This window comes from Talpa europaea, assembly GCF_964194135.1.
Source record: "Talpa europaea genome assembly, chromosome: 1".
Taxonomy (NCBI): Eukaryota; Metazoa; Chordata; class Mammalia; order Eulipotyphla; family Talpidae; genus Talpa; species Talpa europaea.
The window spans coordinates 2,934,680-2,959,134 of NC_140073.1; the positions used below are offsets into that span (position 1 = coordinate 2,934,680).

The 24,455-nt window shown below is 63.3% G+C and overlaps 4 protein-coding genes across 6 annotated transcripts; 3 read left to right on the forward strand and 1 right to left on the reverse strand.

Annotated features, from left to right (window-relative positions):
* Window positions 1–2,492: 2,492 nt before the first annotated feature.
* TMEM134 (transmembrane protein 134) lies at window positions 2,493–6,528 on the forward strand (the record flags this gene model as incomplete). Of its 3 annotated transcripts, none has more annotated exons than XM_084247035.1 (7): window positions 2,493–2,666; window positions 3,509–3,573; window positions 3,985–4,074; window positions 4,167–4,243; window positions 6,163–6,207; window positions 6,314–6,367; window positions 6,446–6,528. In XM_084247035.1, the coding sequence occupies 7 exons, from the start codon at window positions 2,493–2,495 to the stop codon at window positions 6,526–6,528; spliced, it is 588 nt and encodes a 195-aa protein (XP_084103161.1). The 3 variants fall into 3 exon arrangements, with proteins under 3 accessions (XP_084103161.1, XP_084103162.1, XP_084103163.1); XM_084247036.1 differs by having other exon boundaries at window positions 4,012–4,074; XM_084247037.1 differs by lacking the exon at window positions 6,163–6,207.
* A 2,387-nt stretch (window positions 6,529–8,915) lies between these two features.
* On the reverse strand, window positions 8,916–11,504 carry LOC311182934 (calcium-binding protein 4-like; the record flags this gene model as incomplete). Its single annotated transcript, XM_084252089.1, has 6 exons — window positions 8,916–8,938; window positions 9,115–9,262; window positions 9,500–9,609; window positions 10,538–10,681; window positions 10,758–10,788; window positions 11,133–11,504. The coding sequence occupies 6 exons, from the start codon at window positions 11,502–11,504 to the stop codon at window positions 8,916–8,918; spliced, it is 828 nt and encodes a 275-aa protein (XP_084108215.1).
* Window positions 11,505–13,328: 1,824 nt separating this feature from the next.
* Window positions 13,329–14,845, forward strand: GPR152 (G protein-coupled receptor 152; the record flags this gene model as incomplete). The annotated part of the gene is made up of 1 exon (XM_084252098.1): window positions 13,329–14,845. The coding sequence occupies exon 1, from the start codon at window positions 13,448–13,450 to the stop codon at window positions 14,843–14,845; it is 1,398 nt and encodes a 465-aa protein (XP_084108224.1). The 5' UTR covers window positions 13,329–13,447.
* A 4,406-nt stretch (window positions 14,846–19,251) lies between these two features.
* CORO1B (coronin 1B) lies at window positions 19,252–23,221 on the forward strand (the record flags this gene model as incomplete). The annotated part of the gene is made up of 10 exons (XM_084245897.1): window positions 19,252–19,452; window positions 19,798–19,920; window positions 20,025–20,154; window positions 20,339–20,520; window positions 20,605–20,724; window positions 21,310–21,414; window positions 21,494–21,639; window positions 21,893–21,950; window positions 22,632–22,892; window positions 23,007–23,221. The coding sequence occupies 10 exons, from the start codon at window positions 19,252–19,254 to the stop codon at window positions 23,130–23,132; spliced, it is 1,452 nt and encodes a 483-aa protein (XP_084102023.1). The 3' UTR covers window positions 23,133–23,221.
* Window positions 23,222–24,455: the final 1,234 nt, after the last annotated feature.

The window sequence follows — 24,455 nt, forward strand, 5'->3', positions numbered from 1 at the left end:
CACTGTAATTTGGATCCTGATCTGCCACAGCTCCAGGCCCTCACTGATGGGACAGCACTGTCTTGCAGCAGCAGTCTTTGGGACTACTGGACACTCCGGACACTCTCTGGGTGAGATAGTGGCCACTAGTGGTCTTTGAAACCCTTTGTTTCCCCAATCTACTCTTCATTAAAGTAACCTCTCCCTGTTGTTCCCTGAGCCTCACCCACTGAGTCAGCATGTGGGTGAGAACCCATATAGAGTGACCTGTCCCCCACCTTTGGCACTGTCTTTGGCACTGTTTAGGTACAATTTTAGTACTGCTTTATTTATTTATTTATTTTTTTATAAGTTCATTTTTTTTTTGTTTTTTTTTTTTTTTTAAATAGAGGCATGTTTTATTTATTTATTTGTTTGTTTGTTTGTTTTGTTTATACATGCACTGGGTACAGTCAGAAGCGCGGGAGGGTGAGAGAATTCACCAGAGCCAGAGAGGGGAGCAGAGCAGGCAGAAGGACCAAAGTACACTGCTGAGGGGAGCAGCGGGCGGCAGGAGAGGTCTGCGCGCCATGTGGGACCCTCCTCCGGTGGCCGGGGAGCAGCCGGGGATTGAACTGGCGCTGCAGAGGCCGCAGGCAGCTTCGCAACCCAGCGCTCAACCGCTGTGCCACCGGGGAGGCCCCTTAGTACTGCTTTAATGGGGGCATTGGGGACAAGCTAAGTGTGCATCACCGGGGGTGTGGTGGCTAATAAAGGGCTGGATCCCCACATGGTATACTGTGCACGCAGTTCATGGAAGCAACTCATAAGATGCATGTGGAGAACATCAGCATTGAGTGGACAAATGTAAAGAGCAGACATTTTAGGGCCTCCCCGGTGGCGCAGCGGTTGAGCGCTGGGTTGCGAAGCTGCCCGCAGCCTCTATAACGCCGGTTCGATCCCCGGCTGCTCCCCGGCCACTGGAGGAGGGTCCCGCATGGCGCGCAGACCTCTCCTGCCGCCCGCTGCTCCCCTCAGCAGTGTACTTCGTCAGTCTGCCTGCTCTGCTCCCCGCTCTGGCTCTGGTGAATTCTCTCACCCTTCCGCGCTTCTGACTGTACCCAGTGCTTGTATAAATAAACAAAAATAAATCTTTAAAAAAAAAAAAAAGAGCAGACATTTTATAAACTGAAACACATCCCCACAGGAGCCATTGCCGTGTGCTGGAGGGCCAGGCCGTGTTGGAGGAAGCCACTGTGCGGGTGTGTGGAGTGGGGTCCGGTGGAGGCAGAGAAGGGAAGAAAAGAGAAGGGAAATGAACTAATGTAACTCGAGCCGGCACTTGTTCATAACCATACTGTGTCACACACAGAAATGGGATTGGCCAACTCTGTCCAACAAATCATAAAATGAAGTGGGGGTGGGCAGGTGGGGGAGGGTAAGCCCTCTTCTTTCATGGGAGGTAAGTGCCTGGGTTCGAATCCCACGTCTGTACTTGCAAGCTGCTGGAGTTTTGGTGAAGTTCTCATTCATTTCGCCCACAAATATTTACTGAGCACCTACTTAGTGCAAACATGCTGGGCACTAGGCACAGAGGTGAGTTAAACAGTGTCAAATAAGATCATCTCAGGAGAGCGCAGCATGATGTGAAATTGGCCACACATGGCATAGTCGGGGAGGTTTCCCAAGAGGGGACATCTGAGCAGGGACTAGGATGATGGAAGGGCCCTGGGAGGCAGCAAGCTCGAGTGATTTTCAGGATGGGGACCAGCGCACGCAAAAGCCCTGGGATGGGAATGAGCTCGGCCTGCGTCGTGGAGTGGGTCAGAGGGGACCTGAGGAGCTCGGGACGGCAGGTCACGGGGCACAAGAGTTCCTATTTTAGTCTAACCACAATGGAAAACAGAGTGACTTAGCACACCGTCTTAAAGCCAGTGTTTAAGAAGAACACAGAAGGAAGGATCAGAGACGCTTTTAAAGATCACTTTGGCGGCCGCGTGGAGCCTGCGTGGGCGGAGTGGAAGCCAAGAGCGCGCTCTGACCTCAGGGTCCACATCTGCAAAGTGGCGCGAACACCCCTCCCGCGCATGGCGTGGTGGGTCGGGGTGAGGAACGAGCTCCCAGGAGCACCCCTGGTGCATGAGGGCGCGGCAGGCAGAGGTGCCCTCCGGGTCCCCGCAGCAGCCGCTCCGAGCTCGCAGCACAGACCTGAGCTGGGTCCGCCCGCGGCACAGCTGTCGCTCACCCAGACCACCGCCAGGCGGCGCCCCCGGGCGGGCGCGGTCCGGACAGGACGCCCCGCCCACTGGGCCGCTCGGCGCTCGGCAGCTCTGGCCTGAGGAGCGCGGGCGGGGCGGGGCCTCGACCACAGCCGGACCCGTCGAGCTTCCTAGACGGCGAGCCCGGGGGCGGGGCCGGGCGGGAGGGCGGGGCCTGCGCGGGGCGGGGCGGGGCCTGCGCGGGGCGGGGCCGCGGCGACACGGGCAGGCGGGCGCGGATGGCGGCGGCGCTGGGCGCCTGAGCGGGCCCGGGCCATGAGCGCCGCCCGCCCCCAGTTCAGCATCGATGACGCATTCGAGCTGTCCCTGGAGGATGCGGGCCCCGGGCCCGATTCCAGCGGGGTCGCCCGCTTCGGGCCGCTGCACTTCGAGCGCCGGGCCCGGTTCGAGGTGACCGACGAGGAAAAGCAGTCGCGACTGCGCTACCAGGTGAACGGCCGGCCCAGCTCGCCCCCGCCCGGGCCCGGGGAGGCCCCTGGAGAGGCTCGCGCAGGGACATCTGCCCAGAGCCCCCGCTCGAGCGGGAACCTCCCCTCGGGCGAGGCCTCCGACCCAGACCTTTGCCCAGACCCTCCCAGCTCAGATGTCGGTCCCCACCGGCCACGGTGGCACCCAGAGCCGGGACCGGGCATCTCAGCCCGCTCCTGCCGCTGGAGACCCCGCCTGGAATCCCCTCGCGCCCTGGGTACTGCCCCTGCCCTAGGGTCCCCGCTGGGCTGGAGCGCTCAGTACCTGAGCCAGACCTTGCCCGAGCGGGCCGATCTTATTGAAACCTGCCCCCTTTCCGTTCTGGAAGCCCCCACTCCATCCTCCCCACCCCAAGCTGGCAGCCCTCACTCACATGAGAAACCTCCACCAAGTCTAGGGTCTTTTTCTTGGAATCCTGGACCAGATTCCTGTGCTCCAAGCCTGGAAATTCTGGGCCTGCCTTTCCCTTGGCACCCCAAATCCAGAACCTCCGTGCTGGGCCCCTGAAATATCCTGAGCGCGCCACCCTAACTCTCAAACGGGAGAGCACTGGACCCTGGACCCATGCTGAGTGCCTTCAGCTAGCCTCTACCACCTCTTGCCCCCCAAAACTCCCAGCACCCACTTCTCCCCGGGGTTTCGGTTTCTGTGAATCATCAAACCTGTTCTGCTGGGAGGGCGGAGGGCCAGGTAAGCAGCTGTCAGGCTGCCCAGCTGGGCTGGGCGGGCAGGTAGCTGCGGGGCCTGCTTTCCACCTGTCCTTGGGAGGGGAGGCAGAACCTGAGCCCTGTGTTCTGGAATAGAACCTGGAGAACGATGAGGATGGAGCCCAGGCCTCTCCAGAGCCGGATGGGGGAGTCAGCACCAGGTCAGGGCCAGGTGGGGACCCACCCTGCAACCCTAGCCCCGAAGCCTCTGGCTTCTGACCCCAGAACCCTACCCAGTCTTCCACCTCACTTCACCCACTCTCTCACATCCTATCCTACAAAAGGCTTCTCAGCTCACCCCCATTCTTCAGATGGGGTATCCTGTCCTGCAGGGTTACCCTGCCCTCGTACCAGCCGCACCCACCCACCCCCACCAGGCTCTTTAACCCCTATCTGGTCTGGCCCCCACCTTCCTACCCGTCACCTGCTCCTCCCAGCTCTCAGCCCAGCCTCCTCCACCCCAGGCCCTACCCCGCACAAATGCACAGCCCCGGCCCTGCACCATCCCCTGCCACCAGTCCCAAGGGACCCTCTTCCTCACCTCCCCTGCCCCTCCTGCACCTGTCCTGCAGGGACTCCCGAGGCAGCTCCATCCGCAGCTCGCAGTGGTCCTTCAGCACCATCAGCAATGGCACCCAGCGCTCCTACAGGGCCTGCTGCAGGTAAGGCCTTCCTGGCTCGAGCACACTGGCAGCCCGGTGCCCCCACACCACCCCTCCCCTGGCTCACACTCACCCCCTCTCCTCCCTCCCAGCTGGACCCAACACCCTTTGATCCAGAAGAACCGTCGCATAGTGCTGGCCTCCTTCCTGCTCCTGCTGCTGGGGCTGGGTGAGTGCCGAGGCCCCCCACTTCCCCGGTACCCCCGGGGAGAGCCGTTGTATAGACTCCACAGTTCTCTGAGCACAGCAAGCCTCCCAGTTCCCAAGGCCCCCACTGGCTGCCATCGCCCACCCCCATTCAGCAGGGGAGGAACAAGGCCTGAGAGCAGCAGCCCGGGCCTGGCACACGCTGACGATGGCACCTGGTTCAGTGGCCCAAGCTTGTCTTCACTTTAACGTAGCCTGATTAACCTCAGGGACAGAAGCCTGATCACTCCCTTTACTCTGTGTCTACTTGGAGCCAGGAACAAGGCAGGCTTGTTCCTTCCAGTCCCGCCTTCCAGTCCCAGCAAGCAAGGGCTAGGGCCTTACCCCAGACCTGTGTGTAGGGGTGGGTGCTCGCAGAAAGCCTGGCCTGTGGCAGAGGTGCTGAGTGCCTGCCAGCCCGATCCCCAGGGCAAGTGTCACCTCCCCTCCTCTGGAATCTAGTGCTGACAGGGATCTCTCTCCCTTCCCCAGGGCTCAGACAGGGAAACTGAGGCACACAGCGGGCAGATCTGACTCCCACACTGCTCGTTCTAGGGGGCCGAGGAGTCAGAGTCCCTAGAAGGGATTTAGGGCTGGGATCAAGAAGGGCCCACAAAGAGGGCACAACGGTGCTGCTGGCCTCCCCCACTCCCCAAAAGGCCAGAGTCCCCCAGCCAACAGCTCCCCTGACCACAAAACCAGGCAAGTGTGTCCTTGGTCCTTGCCTGAGCGCTATGTGTTGCGGTGGGCCAGGGGGCTTCCCCCGTGCAAGGCACTGGTACACTGGCCACCTGCCTTGCCACTCACCCTTCTCTCTGACCCAGTGGGACGAGCATTGCTACCATCCATTTCCAGAAGCCAGGACACAGGCTGGCAGATGAGGGGACTTCTCAGGTCACAGCAGAGAGCGGATGCACAAGGACTGACCCCCCTCAGGGGCACCACAGGGCCTGAGGGCCCCGCAGGCCTGGCAAGGGCCCTGGTGGGAATTAGAAACAGCTGCCTCCTCTGATTGGGAGCATGGCCCAAACTTGGGGACCACAGACCCGGGGTCATGGTTCACTCAACTGTTCAGACCTGGGTCTGTGGCGAGAGGCAGGAGGGGGAAGGTGGGTAGGTGGTCTCATAGGCAGGGGGCAGGCTACTGTGCTCCTCAAAAAAGGGTGTGATGGGGCTGAAACTCACTCTGCACACCTGCTGTGATGTGGGCTGTGGGCTCTGCCCACTCAGAGCTAGAAGCGCCCAGAAGCCGCAGTAGGTCCCTTTGCCACGCTCCTCAGCATGTGTGGAGTAGCCGCCCGCACCCGGGCCTCACACACCATCTGGACTCCAGCACCTCCACCTCCCGGAGGTAGCTGCAGGCGGGTCACTTTTCCTGTGTCCGTTTTATCTTCAGTGAAACGGGGATGATAATTCTGTGTCACTGGGTCAGGGTGACAAATGGGCAGTGCGCGTATCACGCCCAGCCCCAAGCCCTGGCCTGGTAAGTGGTCACTGCACATTAATTAACTGCTGATGCTGCTGCTCCCGGCTCAGCCAGGCCCCGGAGCCCGCCTGGACCCCTCTGCCGGCCGTGCCCTCAGTGAAGCCGCACTAGGAAAGGCCACGAGGGTGGGGTGAGGACCTCATCACCTTTCACTCAGGATTCCCAGTACCAGGCTCAGCGCAGGTGCCCCCGCAATGCTTGTTGAGTGACCGAAAGCAGCAGACGAAACTCTCTGGCTTCACTGCCGAAGACCCTGCTCGGAAAACAGCTTGGGAGCTTCCTAGGGCGCCCCTCCCTGGGGGGACCTGCAGCTCCAGGGCGGGGCGCGCTCCTCGGGCCTCGCTCAAGTTGGGGGGTGCGGGTGGAGGTGACCCTTGCCCTCTGCGCCCCCCTCACCCGCGCGGCTCCCTCCGCAGTGCTGATCCTGACCGGCGTGGGACTGGAGGTGGCCCCCGCCCCAGGTGAGCGCCCCTCCGACCTCCGCGGGAGCGCCCAGGGGTCCGTGGCCGGCCCCGCCACCTCCCGGCACGCCCGCCCCGCGCCGACAGCCCCGCCTCTCGCCCGCAGGTGTCTCCAGCGCCATCTTCTTCGTGCCGGGCTTCCTGCTCCTGGTCCCGGGAGGTGCGGCGGGGCGCCCGGGGCGGGGCGGGGCGGGGCGCCCGGGGCGGGGCCTGGAGGCTGACAGGCCCCGCCCCACAGTCTACCACGTGATCTTCATCTACTGCGCCGTCCGGGGCCACCGGGGCTTCCAGTTCTTCTACCTGCCCTACTTCGAGAAGTGAGCCTCGAGCCGCGGAGGACAGCTGACATCCAGCGTGGCCCCGAGCGGCCCGGGGCGCCCTCGCATCTCCAGGGAAAAGCCTCCACGCCACCCCTGCTGCTCCAGGGCGTGCGAGCCCCCAGCCCCCTCGGTTTGCTCAGGAAGTTTGGGGTGTTCAGGCCCCCTGAACCTGAGAAAGTCGCCCCTTGCCTGCTGTGTGCCTTAACTTATTCTCTGGCCCGGGGCTGCGGGTTGGCGTTTTGTATTAATAAAGGGGTTGGTGCCAGCAGAGATTTCCCTCTTTCCTTCCCACCAGCCACACGCCCTCCTGCAAAAGCTGGGGAAGGACTGACCCTGGGCCTTGCACTCAGCTGCTCGTGCACAGGACACACCTGATGCTCCATGACTTGCTCAGGGGCACACAGCGCCTTACTGGCCGAGCCAGGTCTGGGACTTTGACGCCCTGCGACTTCAAGGAGCCTCTTCCAGTCTCCCTATTCCCCCTGCTCCCAGCAGAGCTGACCCTGCCCCCTCTACCTGGAGGGCATCTGCTAGCAGGTGGCACCTCTGGTGGCCCTGGCCAAGGGCACTTACAGATGATGCAGGCCTGGGACCTGGAGGCTGGTATCCTGGTTCTGCGTGGCTCTGGGGCTCTGGGCTGTGCGGCCAACCCCAAATGTAGGCCACGACAAGGTAGTGCCCAGCCCCCTCCACCCACTGGCCTACTTCCCAGGCCCAGCATTTGGGAACAGTAGAGGCAACAGAAAGCACAGCCCATATTGACAACCTTAGTGACCAAAGACTCTTAGAATCTCAGAATGTTGGAAACAGACCATCTCAGAGTTTTGAAAATCTGAGTATCTCAGAATCTTAAGAACCAAAAAGCAATCTTTTTCCTTCAATTTTATCTGTCAGTCATTTACATATAAGTAGATATAATTCTGGGCTAAATCTTCACACCTCCATATATGCATATGCTTCACTCATCACCAAACCTCTTGAGCCAACGCTCAGCCCCCCCTTTCCAAGAAAAAGAATGTTTCAGAACCCTAAAATCTGAGATCCCATTAGTTACCATCTCTTAAACTCTCATAAGTCACCAAGTTTTATACTAAACACTTAACACGGTTTGTTTCTGGCAATCCTGATTGCCTTGGCCCATTTTGCAGATGAACAAACTGAGGCCCAGAGAGCCATATTGCCCAAGGGCAGGCAGTGGACAGCAGCCAGAGTTAGGAATACACCCAACTCCCGCTGCAGCTCCTCAGCCCGGACCCTCTCCATGAAAAGTCTTCGGAGAATCTAGTTGTTGTTCCTCAGAAAGTAATCTGAGCTGTTTGTAAGATTTTTCTTTTTGCCATCTGTGTCATTGGGATGCATCGAGATATACATTTATTTTTATTTCTCCTGCTCTGGTTCTAATATGCATCTTCCAGTTGCGCGCCCATCTTTGTGGACATAATTATGGAAAATATTCAGCCATCATCTCTTTGAACATTGCCACATGCCCATTCTCTGTATTTTCTCCTGAGATACCTGATGAGTGTCAACTCCCTTTTTATTTCCCACTTTCACTCAGCATTTCTGAGTGATCTCACAGAGGGAGCTTTTAGTTCGGGACTCTTTAACGGTGTCTAATATGCTGTTTAACCAATTGTTGATTTTTTCATCCTATTTTTAATCTTCCTCTTTTATTTTTATACCATCTTGTAACTATTGGTTTCTCTTCCTTCTTTTATCTCAAGAAGTGTTTGCAGCTATTTTAGGGTCTCTTTTAGATTATTTTACTATCTCTACTTTTGTTTGTTGCATCTGCCTGGTCTCCCTAGGATGATTTGTTTCCTTACGTGATTTACGTCAACTCATCCTCAGAAGTGACAGGTTGCATGTCCTGTGTGCCTGGGGCTGAGACAGTGCCCCAGGAGTTTTTCCAGTTACTTCAGTTCTTCTCACCATGGAGATGGACCACACTCAGGCTTGGTGTGCGGGCCTCAGCATCTGTGCCCGTCTCAGGCTGGTAAGTGGAAATGCACTGGAGTCGCCCTTTCAAGAACAGCATGACCCTTTGAGTCCCTGAACACGGTCAGGGCCGTGCTCACTCCCCAGCCTCTTTGGGTCTCACAGCATCATCACTCCTGGGTTCCACGGCCCAGGGCCCTAGAGCTCTCTGGGTCTGAAGCCCCCATGGTGTTCGCTCCCTGCCACCACCACCTTTGCGTTTTCTCTCCATCTCTGGCACCTGGGCTCACCCCTTTCTTCTTTCAATTTCCCTCCAGGCAGTTCGGTGGGAGGCAGGTGAGATGGCATGGGCAGGTGACATCAGGAGGGAGAGGACCCTCTGGTCAGGTATCATCAGGGGCAGAAGCCTGGGGGCTCCAGGGTCTTGCATCAGGAGTCTTGTGGGGAGGGTTACGGCAGGTCCCTGCTGGAATCTGGGGCCAAAGGACAGCTTATCCCCCTCCTGAAGCCTCAGTGAGTGGAAAGCATCATCACAAACTCTGCAGGGGAGATGGGGCAGGACTTAGCCCAGCCAGGCCAGGAGTCACGGGAGGCGCTGTGCTCAGCCTGGGAGCTGGCGGTCTGGGGGTCATGAGGGAAGCAGACTGACCATCAAAGTCCACAGAGCCGTCCCCATTGAGGTCCACATCTCGGAGCATCTCGTCCAGCTCAGGGCTCACCAGCGGCTCCCCCAGCAGAGCGGGTGCCGCCTGCCGAAGCTCTGCCCCTGTGATTCGTCCGTCCCTGTCCCTGTCGAACTGGGGCCCAGGCAGGGCGCAGTCACTCCCCAAAGCTGCTCTGCCCACCCCCCCCCCCATGGTCTCCCTCCTCCGGAAGTCTCCCTAGGGGGCTCCCCCTAGCTAGAAGTGAGCAGAAACCCTCCGGCCCCTCCCTGCCCCTTGTCCCACTGTGTGCAGGGCTGAGGCCACCAGCCTCCTCTGGCCTGGGTGGGCAGCCAGCCAGGGTGCCATGCAGCCCCCACCCCAGCTCCAAACCTCTCGGAAGGCGATGCGCAGTTCCCGAACCCCCAACATGTGTGCCGTCTCCTCCTTCAGCTTTGGGCCTATCAATTCCACAAATTCCTCGAAGTCCACGCAGCCACCCACTGCAGGCCAGGGGAGCGTCACAGGGTGAGGGCCAGGCCTTGGGGACCTTGTGCCAGCCCCTCCCCCACCCAGGAGGAAGAACCCGGGTCCATGCCCTCAGGCAGGAGGACTGGAGCCCCATTCTCTGCTGAGGGGAGCCAACTGGGGAGAGGGCATGGGCACGGTCAAGGGAACCCCCAAGTGTGGGGGAGAAAGCCAGGCCGAGGAACACACAGCCGAGGGTTCAAACCGGCCTTTGCTGCCTGTGGGGGTGGCCTTGCGTGACTTGCTAACCCTCCTTCCTTCTCCTTGAACCTCTGGGGGCTCTGAGTGCTGGAACCCTGTAGGCAGCAAATAGCACCCCTGGGGAAGCCGACCCCTCTAGCCCTGGGTTCTAAGACGCCACCCAGATGTCCAAAAACAGCTTGGGAAGCACCTATGGGTGTAAATCACATCCCCATTTGGGAAGCTGTAAAGGGAAAAACAAACGTGGGTGTTCGGGAATGAAAGGAACCTGATCTCTGTCGGAGAACAAATTTGCTCCTGATAATCACACAGGTGCCCGCCCGCTTGACATTTAATCGCCAGGCCTGGCCAGGCCGCAACATGCCGGCCTCCAAAGTTCCGGGGCGGCTTTTCCCAAAAGGGAGAGAGAAGCAAGCAGTGGCGAGCACCAGCAGGGAGCACTGGCCGGGGGCCAGTGGGGCTCAGGTGGAAGGCCAAGCTTGGAGTGGCCAGAGGACACCCAGTGGGCTCTCCACCTGAGCCCCAATACCTCTCTTGCCCACCCCCCATGTCTCTGCCTCTGACGGTGTCATTGTGGGCCTGCGCACCCCTCCAGCCTCCCGGGTCACCTGGTACCCCACCTCACTGACTCTGACCTCGAGGCTCGGCCTGGGCTAGGGCCGCCCCGCCCCGCCCCGCCCCGCCCGGCTCCCCAGCACTGACTTCGCATCTTGACGTGCTGGGAGACCTCGAGGAGCTCCATCTCGGTGGGCATGTAGCCCAGCGTGCGCATGCAGGCACCCAGCTCCCGGTGGCCGATGTAGCCGTCACCGTCAGTGTCGAACTCCTGGAAGGCGGCCTGCAGCTCTGCCGGGGAGGGGGGTCAGGCCAGGGGCCGGGTCTGGGACCCCGCCACCCGCCACCGGCAGCCAGGGCCACTCACCATGCAGCTCCCCGGGGCCCAGCGCGCGATCCTGCAGGGACACAGGCCAGCTTGTCCCGGGCCACGCTCCCCCTGCAGCCCGGCCCAGACCCCGAGGGCAGAAGGAGCTGTAGTCCCGCGGGCCTCAGAAACAGACGAGCCCCGCTTCCTGCTCCTGCTCCCGAGGCCTGAGCTCTCGCAGAACTCGGTCTGAGCTCTGACTCTGCCAAGGCCAAGGTCAGTCCAAGGCCTGCCTTGCCTGACTGCAGCAAGTCCTGCCCGGACCCCGAGTCGAGCACAAGAGGCAGGAGGCCTGGGTACTAGGGGCAGGGTGCTGAGCTTGAGGGCTGAGGCCCACCCCGCCCCGCGGCCCAGCCTGCCCAGGCCCCAGCTGACCTTCCCGAAGACGCGGCTGAGAAGGGGCCCGTAGGTCTTCTGAGCATCAAGCCGGGGCCCGGGACAATGCCGGCGGGGGGACTGGTGGCGAGAGGCCGGCCCCTGGGCTACAGAGGCTGACCCCCCCTGCCCTTCTCTGGTCCTAGATACGTTCTTGCCGCTCCCCGGGGCTTGGGGGCCCTGACTAGGGGTCTGTACCCCAGAGCTGCCAGTGCCCTTCCAGGATCCTCGTAGCCCCTTCTCCTTCTTGCTCCTCCTCCTGGTCAAGGGGAGCCCCTCACCACTCTTGGGAGCCACAAGCCCCACGGGGGGCTCCTGGGGGCCAAGGGCCAGGCCTGAGCCATGCAGCCCCCTTGTCTGCTCTGTGGCCATGTGGAGGGGTCGATGGGACTCAGAGACAGACGGCACCACGGAGTGTTGTTGGCCCTCGGGGCCCACAAAGCTGCTTATGCACCCCCACCGTGAGAGCTGGTGGCCTGAGGTCAGGCCCCGAGTGGGATTAGGGTAAGTGAGGCTGGCAGCCCAGGCCCTAATCCATGTCCTCTGCCTGGGGGTGGCCAGGGCCAGCCAGATGGGGCAAGAGACCTGTCTTCAGTTCGGATTCCAGCTCTGCCAGCTGAGCTGGGAGACCCAGCAGACTGGCCTCTCTAAAGCCTCCACTGCCTCCTCTATAATATGGGGTCGGTATTCCCGAAGAGTCAAGGATGCGACCCCGTTGTGTGATGTGGACAAGACTCAGCTAGGCAGAGCATCGGAGGTCATCTCAGGCGGGAGGAGTGGGGGCCGGAGCTGGCAGGAGGAAGGCATTGCCCACCTGAGCAGCCCCTCGGGGGGCAACATCTGGCTGGAAGAGAGGCCAGGGCACAGAGGCCCTGGATGCCAGATCAAAGGGCAGAGCGTTGACATCAGAGGAGGTGACCCCTTGGGGACCCAGAGCCAGTCCTGAGCTAGAGGGGACCTGGGGGAGGGGATTTCGGGGAGCAGGGGGCCTGGCTGGTCACTCGGCCTCCTGGGCCGGGGTTAGGGTTTCCCGGAGAGCAGTCCATGAATGATTGATGTCATCTCAGCTTGGGTTTCACGCCGGCGCCTCGGCGCTGCAGGCCATGAGCAGGCCCGGCGTGGGGCCATGTGGACGGCGGGACCTCCCTGCAGCCAGGCGCGCCTGCTCCTTCCGGCCGGCAGCCCGCGCTTCACTGGTAAGCCAGGCCTCCCCGCTCAGCGTGGGGTGGCCAAGGCTCTGACCCGGAGCTTGCAGAGTGTGGTTGGCCTGGGGCGGGGTGGCCACCAGGCTGAAGGCCAAGCAGATGGAGTCGCAGGCCACAGGCAGGGTCAGCCTTTCTGGGGCCTCTGGCTCCTCTGCTAACTCCAGGTGCCACCCGGGGCTTCTCCATCCTCAGAGGGAGACCCTCGGGCCATCTGGGGCGGGGCGGGGAGCAAGTCCTCGGAACCAGCAGCCCTCATCCTGCTGAGTCCACTTCTCGGTAGACCCGGGGGAAAGGCGCCAGCTCCAGCCTGAGCCCTGAGCCGCGGCTCGGGGAGGCGCCCCCAGTGGGGGGGGGGGGAGGACGAGGAAGCTGCTGCCTGGGAGCCTCTGGGCTCAGCCCTCGCCTGGAGTTCGTCTGCGCGGCCAGGCGGAAGGGATCTCCACGCCCAAGGCCCTGCCCAGCCTTGACCCCTGGGGCCGGGCACCCTGGGCCCTCCCCTCCCGGAAGCTCAAACACTTGAACCCCAGGGGGCCAGACAGAAAAGAGCCCGCGATGGGGTCACACCAAGTGTTTTTCTTTTCTGCATTCTTTTGTCTTCTGCTGTTCTTGTTGCTTTTCTTTTCCTCTCTTTAAAAAATGTATTTCTTATATTTTTCTCCACATGGTCTTCAAACCGTGCTCCCAGGAGCCCTAGGGGCGCTCTCCCCCTCCTTTAATCTGAACTCCCCTTTAGTTTATACATCGTTCCACAGCTGTATTTTATTTATTTAAAGAAAATACTCACCAGTTTTTAAAAAATATGTTCGACAGGCTCTGGTTTAGTCTCCCCGGACACGCAGGACTCCGCTGGCAGCAGAGGGCCGGCGCCCTCTTCCCACCTCTGACCTCGCGCTGATCCTCTGAACCCGCCTCCCTGCACCTGTAAAACAGACTGGCAAGGTCACTTACTAAGGTCCCTGCTTACGCTAACCCACCAGGAGGCGCTAATAATGGCTCAGAGAGGGACGGTGACTTGCTTGGAGACACACAGCGCCCTCTCTCAAACTCAGTCATCCTTTCCTTGGTTCACAGGTGCCCACCCTGTGCCCACTGGTAACCTGGGGACCGCAGATGGACACTGCCATGGAGGCCAGCCTGGGTGCTGCTGGCCACAAGCCCCGCACAGAACTTGATGATGAGGACTCTTACCCCCAGGGTGGCTGGGATATGGTCTTCTTGGTGGCCCTGCTGATTCTGGGGCTGCCAGCCAACGGGCTTATGGCGTGGCTGGCCGGCTCACAGGCCCGGGAGGGAGCGGGTACTCGGCTGGCCCTGCTGCTGCTCAGCCTGGCCCTCTCTGACTTTCTGTTCCTGGCAGCAGCAGCCTTCCAGATTCTGGAGATCCAGCATGGAGGGCACTGGCCCCTGGGGACAGCTGCCTGCCGCTTCTACTACTTTTTGTGGGGCGTGTCCTACTCCTCTGGCCTCTTCCTGCTGGCAGCCCTGAGCCTGGACTGCTGCCTGCTGGCGCTGTGTCCAGGCTGGTACCCCAGGCGCCGCCCGGCCCGCCTGCCCCTCTGGGTCTGTGCTGGGGTCTGGGTGCTGGCCACACTCTTCAGTGTGCCCTGGCTGGTATTCCCCGAGGCTGCCGTCTGGTGGTATGACCTGGTCATCTGCCTGGACTTCTGGGAGAGCGAGGAGCTGCCGCTGCGGATGCTTGAGATCCTGGGGGGCTTCCTGCCATTCCTTCTGCTGCTCGTCTGCCACGTGCTCACACAAGCTGCTGCCTGCAAGGCTTGCCGCTGCGGCCGGCCCAGGCCTCTGGCCTGCCGTGGCTTTGCCCGTGTGGCCAAGACCATCTTGTCAGCCTACGTGGTCCTGCGGCTGCCCTACCAGTTGGCGCAGCTGCTGTACCTGGCCTTCCTGTGGGACGTCTACCCCGGCTACCTGCTCTGGGAGGCCCTGGTCTACTCTGACTACCTGATCCTGCTCAACAGCTGCCTCAGCCCCTTCCTATGCCTCCTGGCCAGCGCCGACCTCCGGGCCCTGCTGCACACCGTCCTCTCCTCCTTTGCGGCGGCTCTCTGTGAGGAACGGCCTGGTGGCATCACGCTAGCGGAGCCGCAGACCCAAGCAGACTCTGGGGGCCAGTCTCTGCCAGCGCCAATGTCTGAGGCCCAGCCACAGGCAACCCCCATGGTCCCATCACAGGCAACCCCCACCATCCAGCCAGAGGTGAACCCCACAGCCCAACCACAGGAGACCCCCACCGCCCAGCCAGAGGCGAACCCCAACGCCCAGCCACAGGCAGATTCTGTAGCCCAGCTGGACTCTATGGCCCGACCGCAGGCAAGCCCTGAGGCCCAGACTCCCGAACCCACTGCCAGCCCCCATGATGAAGGCCCCTGCAACCCATCCACAGAACCCACCCCAGAGGCCTCTGAGAACCCAGACACGTCTGCTGCAGCGGAAGAAGAAAGCCCTGGTAGTGGCCCCCCAGAGGCGGCCACGGGCACAAGCCCCACGTGAGGAGCAGGAAAGCTCAGGCCTCAGAAGAGACAGAGGGAGACAGGAACCAGCCCAGTACGAAGGAGGGGCCGAGGAGGAAGCAGTCATGGAAAACCCTACCAAGGCCCCCAGGCCTGACAGGAGGACTTGGGGGAAGTGAAAATGAAGCAGCCAAAACCCCCAGTTTGCAAGCGCTGCTCGGTCCCTGGCCCCCCCAGGCCTCTTCCGGGCCCGCCGCCACCACACTTGCAGGGGCCCACCTGCCCCTGCGCTGTCACAGCTGACTGTGTCCTGCTGAACTCTGCCCTGCAGCGCGGCCCCGCTGCGTCTCCCACCTCCCTGCCACCCCCTCTAACCTGGCATAAGGAGGCTGGCCCTGCAATGGCGCAGGCCTGGGGGCCCACAGCTGGCCTGCATGGTCAAGTCCTCTCCCCAGCCCCTCCGGACCCACAGGCAGTGGGACAGGACTGGGGGAGGCGCTCCCTCAGCAAGGAGGGGGTTGGGGAGCTGGATTAAAATACTGCGTTGGAGGCTCTGGACAAGCAGCTTTGCCCTCTGAGCTCTGGTTTCAGCTGCTGTGGTGAGGATTAAACGAATAAGTGTGTGAGGCACCCAGCAAGAGCCTGGCACATGGTAGGGCCAGATGTTCTTCCTTCCTGGAGCACAGGGATGTCCCTGCGGGGGCCGGGTCTGGATGGGAAGGGCAGGCGGGAGAGGCCCCATCTGGCCTGAGCATCTGGGGCCCTGTGAGCTTGGGGACAGGTCAGCTGTGCCGGGTTCGGGGCTATGACACCCAGGTGGCCTGAGAGCATGCAGGGCTGCCTCTGTGCTGGGGCAGCTGGCAGGTCAAGGTCAGCTCCGTGAAAGGGTTCAGGGCTGGGAGGAAGTCGAAGAGGGTTCTGGGGCCCAGCAGCTCCAGAAAGGGCAGACCCTCCCCAAAGGGCAGACGCCACCCCCACCAGGTCGCAGGAATCTCTGGGGTAGTCAACCTCCCCCCTCTCAAGCTGCAGGCGCTGCGAGAAAAAAGAGGAAGTGCTGAAGGCCCATTTTCAATCTGCACCCACTTCCCTTCCCCTCCAGCCCCTTCTCCTGGCCTCCCTCCAGCTTTCTCCTGATCCCAGCATCCCCAAGTCCAGTTCTCTTTCCCCACTTCACCGACTCCCATCCTTCCCCATTAGCTCTGCACTGTGACTTAGCCAGCGGCGGCCCCTCCCAGTAGCTGTGACAGTGACCTTCGTGGGCACTGTGGGCAACCGAGGCAGGTAGAGAGAGGTCTCTGGACAAGCACGAGTTTGTTGAATTCATTCATTTACTGAGTGAATTACCCTTGCCAAGGGCCTTTCAGCCAGCCCAGCATTTTGGAGTCGGGGGTGTGTGAGGGGGCAACCCCTCCCCAAGGGGTTGTTTGGGTCCTGGCTCTACTACTCACCGGCTGTGCGGCCTTCAGGAGGGTTCTTGACCTCTTTGAGGCTCAGTTTCGTCAGTTGTATCACGGGAAACATAATGGTGCCACTTCTTAGGCCTGTTGTCACTGTGAAGTGCATGGATCCTGGCAAGGGGTGGGGGATCACCAACAGTCAGCCTACAGCAGGCCACCCCAGCCTCAAACAGGCTGGAGCCAGCACTGACCCCCAGGTAGGCATCCTGCCCACCAGGGATCATCCCTGCTGCCACCCAGCTTCTTCCTCTTCAAGAAACGCTTTCACACTCCCTCACCCCACAGGGGGCTCCCTGAAGGCAAGGTGCAGACTTATGGCCCCTGGGGCACTTCACCGTACCCCACCTTCTCTCAGGCCAGAGCCCCAAAGCTTTGAACAAGTAGGACAGCTCAGGGCCAGACACCTGTCTACTAAGCTGGGGTGCACCCCAAGCCCCGCCTCTGGAGGGCCAGCCAGCCCCATGTCCACGGCCCCAGGAAACTCACCCACCTGGGTCATTCCAATCTGGAGAAAGACGGCGCCACATGGGCTTGTGGCCCAGGAGTCCCCTGCGGCCACAGAGGAGGCCCTGTGCTGGAGGAACTGTTCACACCGAGACAGTCCCAGCCCCTTCACCCTGTGCCCAGAGCTCAGCCCCTGCTGCCCGGGGAGACTCGCCCCTTCCGGGTGAGGAGCACCCCTGCTCTCGCTCAGAGGCGCCAGGCATTGATTCGAGATTTGTGAATATGAACATTTTTTTCAATTGTACGTTCAGAGCGTCTGACCATTCCTTCAACACACGTGGGAGGAACACAAGCTGCGAGCTCGGTCTTGTTTGGGGTGCTGGGGGTACAGTGGGGACCAAGACAAAGCGCCACCCTCCATTAGCTGACATCCTAGCTGGGGAGGCAGAACCCACGGCAACCACACAAATAATTACATGATGTAACACCAGCGGTGATTAAGAAGGATACAGGAGAGCCACCGGGTGATGGGGCTAGCCAGGGAGGGTCCCGGGCACGCGGCACCGACGCCTGGGCATGGAGGGAGAAAGGGACGCCAGCCTCAAACAGGCCGGAGGAAGAGCTTCCCCACGGAGGGGCTGGGGCAGGAAGGAAGCCGGTGGGTTTCGGGGCCGGGAGGGTCAGCAGCAGGTGCGCAGGACCGGCCACCGATTCACTTCAGGTGTGGTGATGAGGGGCGACGGGAGGACTGGGCAGAGGATCTGGTCTGGGCTTTGACAGATCCCTGATCCCTCCTGGAGGGCACAGCGGACGCCTCATGCCCTCTTCCCAGCCCCTCAGATCCCAGGCCTGCTGGGAGGGTCAGCCGACCCCCAGGTTTACAGCGCAGGAGAAAAGCAAGGACATTGGTGCAAAACAGAGGGAACCACCTCCCGCAGGGGAAGGGGGGGGCACCTGTCCTCTCAGCTGTTTCCCCAGCAGGGTGAGGAGTGAGAGCTGGAGGAGCCTCAGCCCAGGTGGAGGTCCCTGCAGCCCCAGACAAGGCTCCCGCTGGCTCCCCCTCCACCCTCCACCCTCCACCCCGCTGTCAGGCCCCTCACGCAAGCATCACCGAGGGCAGCAGATGCTCAGGGAAGGGATGGAAGTGGCCGGTGCTGAGGGCCACCCGAGCTCCCCGGGGGGGGATGGAGATGGGGGGAGCTGAGGTCACAGTGAGGGGGGGCGTGCGCCCGACCGCCAGGCCTGGTGAGGGTCAGGAGAGAGAGGCGGGAGCGAAGGATCTGTGGGGCTCGGCCGTTTCTGGTTTTTCAAGAAAGGCCCGGCAGGACCCAGGAGTGCTCCTCAGACGGGGGGGGGGGGGGGGGGGGGGGGGGGAGGGGGGCTGGGGTCCCCCGCTGGCGCCTTGAAACACCAACTTTTCATAGTTGTTAACCGAAAGCGCCGCCCTTCGGATCCCCACCCCAGCGCGCGCAGCCAGAGCCCCCCAAGGCGCCCCACTCCGCAAAGCACTCGCCGTGGGGCAGGCGACCCGTCCACGAGCCTCTTTTAAGTGACGAAATAACCACCCAAGCCCGGCGCCTCCTGAGGATGCCGCGAAGGGAGGCGCTCGGGGTCCACGCCGGGCCGCCCGGGACCCCCGCCCCCCGGGACCCCCCGCGGCCCCCGCCCCACCCCCCGCGGGCCCCGCCCCCCGCGGGCCCCCGCCCCGCCCCGCCCCGCCCCCCGCGGGCCCGCCCCGCCCCGCCCGGCTCCTCGGTCACTTCCTGATTCCCGCTTCCTGCTTCCCAGAGCCTGGGATCCCGAGCTGCCCGAGGCCGGAGCCGCAGCCCCGGTGCTCCGGTGAGCGGGGCCGGGCCGCGGGCGGGGAGCTGGGCGGGCGGCGGGCGGAGCCTCGGGGGTCTGGGGCCGGGGCGGGGGGCGCAAGCCCGAGGGGCTTCTCCTCCGCTGGGCTCACCCTCAGCTCCAACCCCCCTTGGCCGCTCGGCCTCTCCCCTCTTGGGCCGGGGCCCCTCGAAGTCGGGCTCCCGGTTCATCTGGTCCCGCTCCAAGGCCGTTCTGGGAGCTCCCGAGCCCGGCTCGGTACTGCCAGGACCCCTGGGCCGGCCTGGGCCGCCTTCCAGCCCCTACACATGCCTGCGGGGCGAGAGCATCCCAGGGGGCCAGAGCTAGGGCCTGGCGCAGATGACCGCTCGGGTCCTCTCTCTGGTCGTCGCCATCGCCCAGCCTGCAGCCGCTGGGCAGAAGGGACCCTGCGGGGACTGCCTGGGAACCGCCTGGGAGCCACCGCGGGACTAAGCTTGCTCTGGTTTCACTTCCCAGGAGGGCCCAGGCAGGGTCCTGTGAAGCCCCTCAGGACTCCGGTGTCAGCCGGAGCCCAGTGCATTTCCCCTTCCCAGCGCTCGCTGACCGGGGTGGACAGCCTGGATCTGCCCTGTGACCCCATTCTGCAACTGGGGAGAGGAGAGCCGGGCTGCAGGCCCCGGGCGGACCGGGGGGGTTGCCTGAGTGGGGGGGGGGCTGACCCAGGCTTCTCCGCTGCGCAGACATGTTGGGCCGCAAAGTGGTGCGGCAGAGCAAGTTCCGGCATGTGTTCGGGCAGCCAGTCAAGAACGACCAATGCTACGAGGACATTCGAGTGTCCCGCGTCACCTGGGACAGCACCTTCTGCGCTGTCAACCCCAAGTTCCTGGCGGTGATCGTGGAGGCCAGCGGCGGCGGCGCCTTCCTGGTGCTCCCCCTGAGCAAGGTGGGCTCCTGCGGGGCTGGGGGGCCCGTTTGGCCCAACCTGTCGCTCACCTCATCCCTTATCTTGCGCGTCCCCACCTTCTGGACTGGTGTCATCATCCAGACTTCCCGCTCGTGAGCTGTCAGCACAGGTCAGATAGTTAAGTACTTTATTGCCCAGAGTTACGGTCAGAGACAACAAGCATTTCCTGCTCCCCTGATAATGCCAAGGAGGAAGAGAGGTGCCAGGGAGAGGCAGAGCGAAGGGCACAGCCAGGCCCATCATCCCCACTCCGCAGAGGGGAAGACGGAGGCTGTGGGGGGGACAGAGCCCGGGCCTTCTCTTTGACTGCCTCCGTGTCCGCAGACGGGCCGAGTCGACAAGGCCTACCCGACGGTGTGTGGCCACACGGGACCCGTCCTGGACATCGACTGGTGTCCCCACAACGACGAGGTCATCGCCAGCGGCTCGGAGGACTGCACGGTCATGGTGAGGCCGGGGCTGTGGCCGGGCGGGGCGGTCACAGGTACAGCTCCCGGCTGCTGCCCGCAGGGCCGAGCAGGGGCCTCAGCGTGGCTCCACCCCTCCCCCAGGTGTGGCAGATCCCGGAGAACGGGCTGACCTCCCCGCTGACGGAGCCGGTAGTCGTGCTGGAGGGCCACACCAAACGAGTGGGCATCGTCACCTGGCACCCCACCGCCCGCAACGTGCTACTCAGCGCAGGTCCGGGCTGCAGCCCCCCGCCCCCAACCTCCATGCACAGCTCTGGACCCTCTCCGCTGCCTCTCCCAGGCCATCTGCCAGAGGGGAGCGCTGAGGCCCACAGAGGTCGAGGGGCTGGGGCTGGTCCTGGGGGCCATCAGTGGGCTGGTGCCGCCGCCCCTGAGCCGGTGGTCCCCGCCCGCAGGCTGTGACAACATGGTACTCATCTGGAACGTGGGCACGGCGGAGGAGCTGTACCGCCTGGACAGCCTGCACCCCGACCTCATCTACAACGTCAGCTGGAACCGCAACGGCAGCCTCTTCTGCTCCGCCTGCAAGGACAAGAGCGTGCGCATCGTCGACCCCCGCCGCGGGGTCCTGGTGGCGGTACGTGGCCGTGGAGGGTGAAGAGGACGGTGGACAGGCCGGGGGCCTCCGGGGGCGCTGCCCTGACACCCCGTCTCCCCGCAGGAGCGGGAGAAGGCTCACGAGGGGGCCCGGCCCATGCGGGCCATCTTCCTGGCGGACGGCAAGGTGTTCACCACGGGCTTCAGCCGCATGAGCGAGCGGCAGCTGGCGCTCTGGGACCCGGTGAGGGGCGGCTCGAGACGTGGGTCCCACCCGGGACGAGGAGGGCAGGGGTGTCCCTGGAGGCTGGGGCTCCGGGTTCTCAGCCTGCCGCAGAGGCTCTTGTGGCTCTGGAATCCTACCAGTGCCCCACCCGTGCCCCCCCACCCCGCGCTCTGGCTGCCCACTGCCTTCCTCCCTGCCCGGCCCCTGCTGCCTCCTTTGCCTGCCTAGGCCCGCCTGGCTGCCCTCCCGAGCCCTGTCCTCTGGGAGCCTCCCAGCCCTTCCCCTGAAGCGCTCTGGGGCCCCTCTGCGACGGGGGCTGCCGCTGCCTGCCACCCTGGCTCCCTTACGGGGGGCTCTTTCTCAGCACTTGCTCAGTGGCCTGGGAAGAGTCTACAGGCCTGGAATAGACCTCCTAGGGTGGAGGGGGTCCAGAGAGCCCGGCAGGGTCTGCAAAGGCCTAGAGGTGGGGGAGAAGCCACCTGGCGTGGGAGGGGGCAGCACCAGCAAGCAGGCGAGGCTGGCCAGGGCAGGCTCTGCTGTGGGGTTGGGACACGGGAAAGGGAGGCTCTGGCCAGGCCTGACCGCACCCCTCCTGCGTACCAGGAAAATCTCGAAGAGCCCATGGCCCTGCAGGAGCTGGACTCCAGCAACGGGGCCCTGCTGCCCTTCTACGACGCCGACACCAGTGTGGTCTACGTCTGCGGCAAGGTGGGGCAGGCTGGGGCAGGGCTGGGGGGCAGGGAAGAGGGGTGCCTGCGGCTGACCCCTGCCCCTGCCCACCCCGCAGGGCGACTCCAGCATCCGGTACTTTGAGATCACAGATGAGTCCCCCTACATCCACTTCCTGAACACGTTCAGCAGCAAAGAGCCCCAGAGGGGCATGGGCAGCATGCCCAAGAGAGGCCTGGAGGTCAACAAGTGCGAGATCGCCCGGTAAGAGGGGCCGGATATAGGGAGGGGGGTCGGCCTGGGGTGGTGCCGGTAGTCGTGGGCCTGCCCTGGGCATCTAGGGTGAGAGGTCAGATCTTAGGAGGCTGCCCTGGAGCAGGAAGCTGCCTGGGAGGAGGGGGAAGTGGTCAGGGGTCAGCCTGTGGGAGGCAGCCAGTCTGTGAGAGGGGCCAGGGTGAGGACTGGAAGGAGGCCATCAGGAGAGCTGATGTGGGGGTTCTACCTGTGGCTCCCCCAGGTTCTACAAACTGCATGAGCGCAAGTGCGAGCCCATTGTCATGACCGTGCCAAGGAAGGTGAGGCCGCCTGGTCCCCACCACCCGGGCCCTCTGCAGCAGGCCGGCCCCATGTAGGAGTGGTCAGAAGGCTGGACAGAGGCCAGCAGGCCCTTTTGCCCACCAGGTGTCGGGCCGTGCCGGACAGGGAATAAGCAGGGATGAGACCCAGGGTGAGCTGAGGAGACATGTCTGGCAGCCCTGGCAGTCTTCCTGTAGGAGGCAGGATGGGCAGCAGGCCTGGGGCGGGGACCCTCTCTGGATAGACACAGGCTGGGAGATCCGGGAGTCTAGCTGCAGTGGAGGCACTTGTGAGGAAGGGGATAAGACCTTGCACGGCTTGGCCTTGATGCCCAGCCCAGCGCCTGGGCTGCCCTCGCAGCACGCCAGGCACGGCCCAGGAGCAGAGGCTGGCAGTGTCTACCTGAGGCTTGCCGTCCAGAGGCACGGATGTGGCTTCCAGCAGCCCACAAAGCCACACGCCGGCCCCTGCTGGGGAAGCTTGGGGAAGGTTTCAGGGGAGCTGTCGGTGGTGCTCAGAGGAAGTGGAAGGGCAGACCCGACCTTTAGAAAGGTCACTCCGGGCCAGGTCACGGGTGGATGGGGTGATGGCAAGCAAGCCCAGAGGCCTGGATGATGTGGCCATCCAGGGTCTAGGCGAGAGGACCCCACTGATCCTGCTCTCCCCCTTCCCCTGCCCAGTCGGACCTCTTCCAGGAAGATCTGTACCCCGACACGGCGGGGCCCGAGGCGGCCCTGGAGGCAGAGGAGTGGGTGAGCGGCCGTGATGCTGACCCCATGCTCATCTCCCTGCGGGGGGCCTACGTGCCCACCAAGCAGCGGGACCTGAAGGTCAGCCGGCGCAACGTATTGTCCGACAGCCGGCCCCCCCCGACCGCTGGCTCTGCCCGCCCAGGGGCCTCCTCCGGTGCCCTCAGCGGGAGCCTCTCTGGAGGAGCTGGGGTACGTGACCCCTGGTGGGGTGGGGTATTGCCCCGGTCTGCGGGTGTGCCTGAACACACACTGCCCGTCTCGGGGCGGTGGGCGCCAGGCCTTGACCCCCCTGCTGTACCACAGGAGGCCGGGAAGCTGGAGGAGGTGATGCAGGAGCTGCGGGCCCTGCGAGCCCTAGTCAAGGAGCAGGGGGAGCGCCTCAGCCGCCTGGAGGAGCAGCTGGGCCGCATGGAGAACGGGGACGCATAGGACCACAGACCCCTCCGACACCACTGCCCCCTCACCTCCTGCTCGACCCCACTGTTGCTCAGCCTCTGCAGCGTCACACCACCGGCTGGCTGCCCCTGCCGAGGGCCTGTGGGGCGGACTCGGGCCCGTCCGCACCCTGACCCTCCAGGCGCCCAGGCTGGAGCTGGTTTGGCAGTTACTGTGAAGGTTCTTGAAGCAAGGCAAGCTTGTACTCTGAGGGACCACCCCCACCCGCCCAGGCCCTGCTCTCCCCGGGGAGAGGGCCGAGGCGGGCTCTATATTTTCATTCCAAATAAAATCCTCTTTGTAAAAGCTAGTTTCGTCCTGCTGCTGCAGAGGCGGGGCCGGGAAAGGCAGACCTGGGGACCCGGGACCGGTGGGGTGTCGATGGGAGGAGGGCCTGGGCCAGGAGCATCCCCCGCCTTGGCTTCCCTGATGTCGGCCAGGCGGAGACAGGCAGAAGCCCTGGGGACACCCGCAGGGTCAGCTGGAGCTGCGTGCCCTTTGTCCTCCTCGGGGCGTGGTCACAGGCCGAAGCCCATCCTGACCCCATGAAACGGGAAGGTCTGTGTAGCACAGGTGGTCCTGAGGCCCAAGGCTGCCACCAGGGTCCCGGCGGAGAAGGCTGGGAGGGGTTTTGTGGGCAGGAAGCGGAAGCCTCGGGTCACCCCTAGCGCAGTGAGCGCGCCAGCTCACTTCTCGCTCAACACAGCCAGAGTCGGAGGTGGGCGCCCAGCACTGAGCAGCCGGCAGACCAATGGTGAGACGAGCCTGCTGGGTCCTTGGGGCGGGGGCGACAGCTCGGAGCTGGAATGTCTGGGTCCTGGGAGCTAAGGAAGAACTCCGCACCCCCCGCACCCCCCCCCCCACCCAGCCAGGGCCCAGGAGCAGAGGGAAGCTAGTCAGGCAGAGGGGAGCACGAGGCAGAGCCCAGGCCTCTGTCTCCCCTCACATCAGAGCTTGGCCTCCTGGAACTCAGGGTGTGACCCCAGCACCCTGCTCTAGGCAGGGGCCCCAACAGAAAGCCAAATAGACCTCTCCCACCTGCTCCTCTGTGAGTGGGCCCGAGGCGCGACCCTACTTGAGTGCGAGAATCTGGGCAGACAGGCTGGAGTGGGGGAGGCTCGCTTGAACCTCAGCACTCCCCCGCCCCCACCTGCTGTTCCAACCGCAGGCTTCCTCTGGCAGCTGCACCCGCCGCCAGCCCCAGCCCTGGGCCCCGGCCAGGGCCGCCTGAGGGCCCCCAGGGACAGGAGTTAAAACGGAAACACTGCAGCTGGGCCTGTCCCTGGGCGGGAAGAGGGTCTCGGGGACCCCCATCCT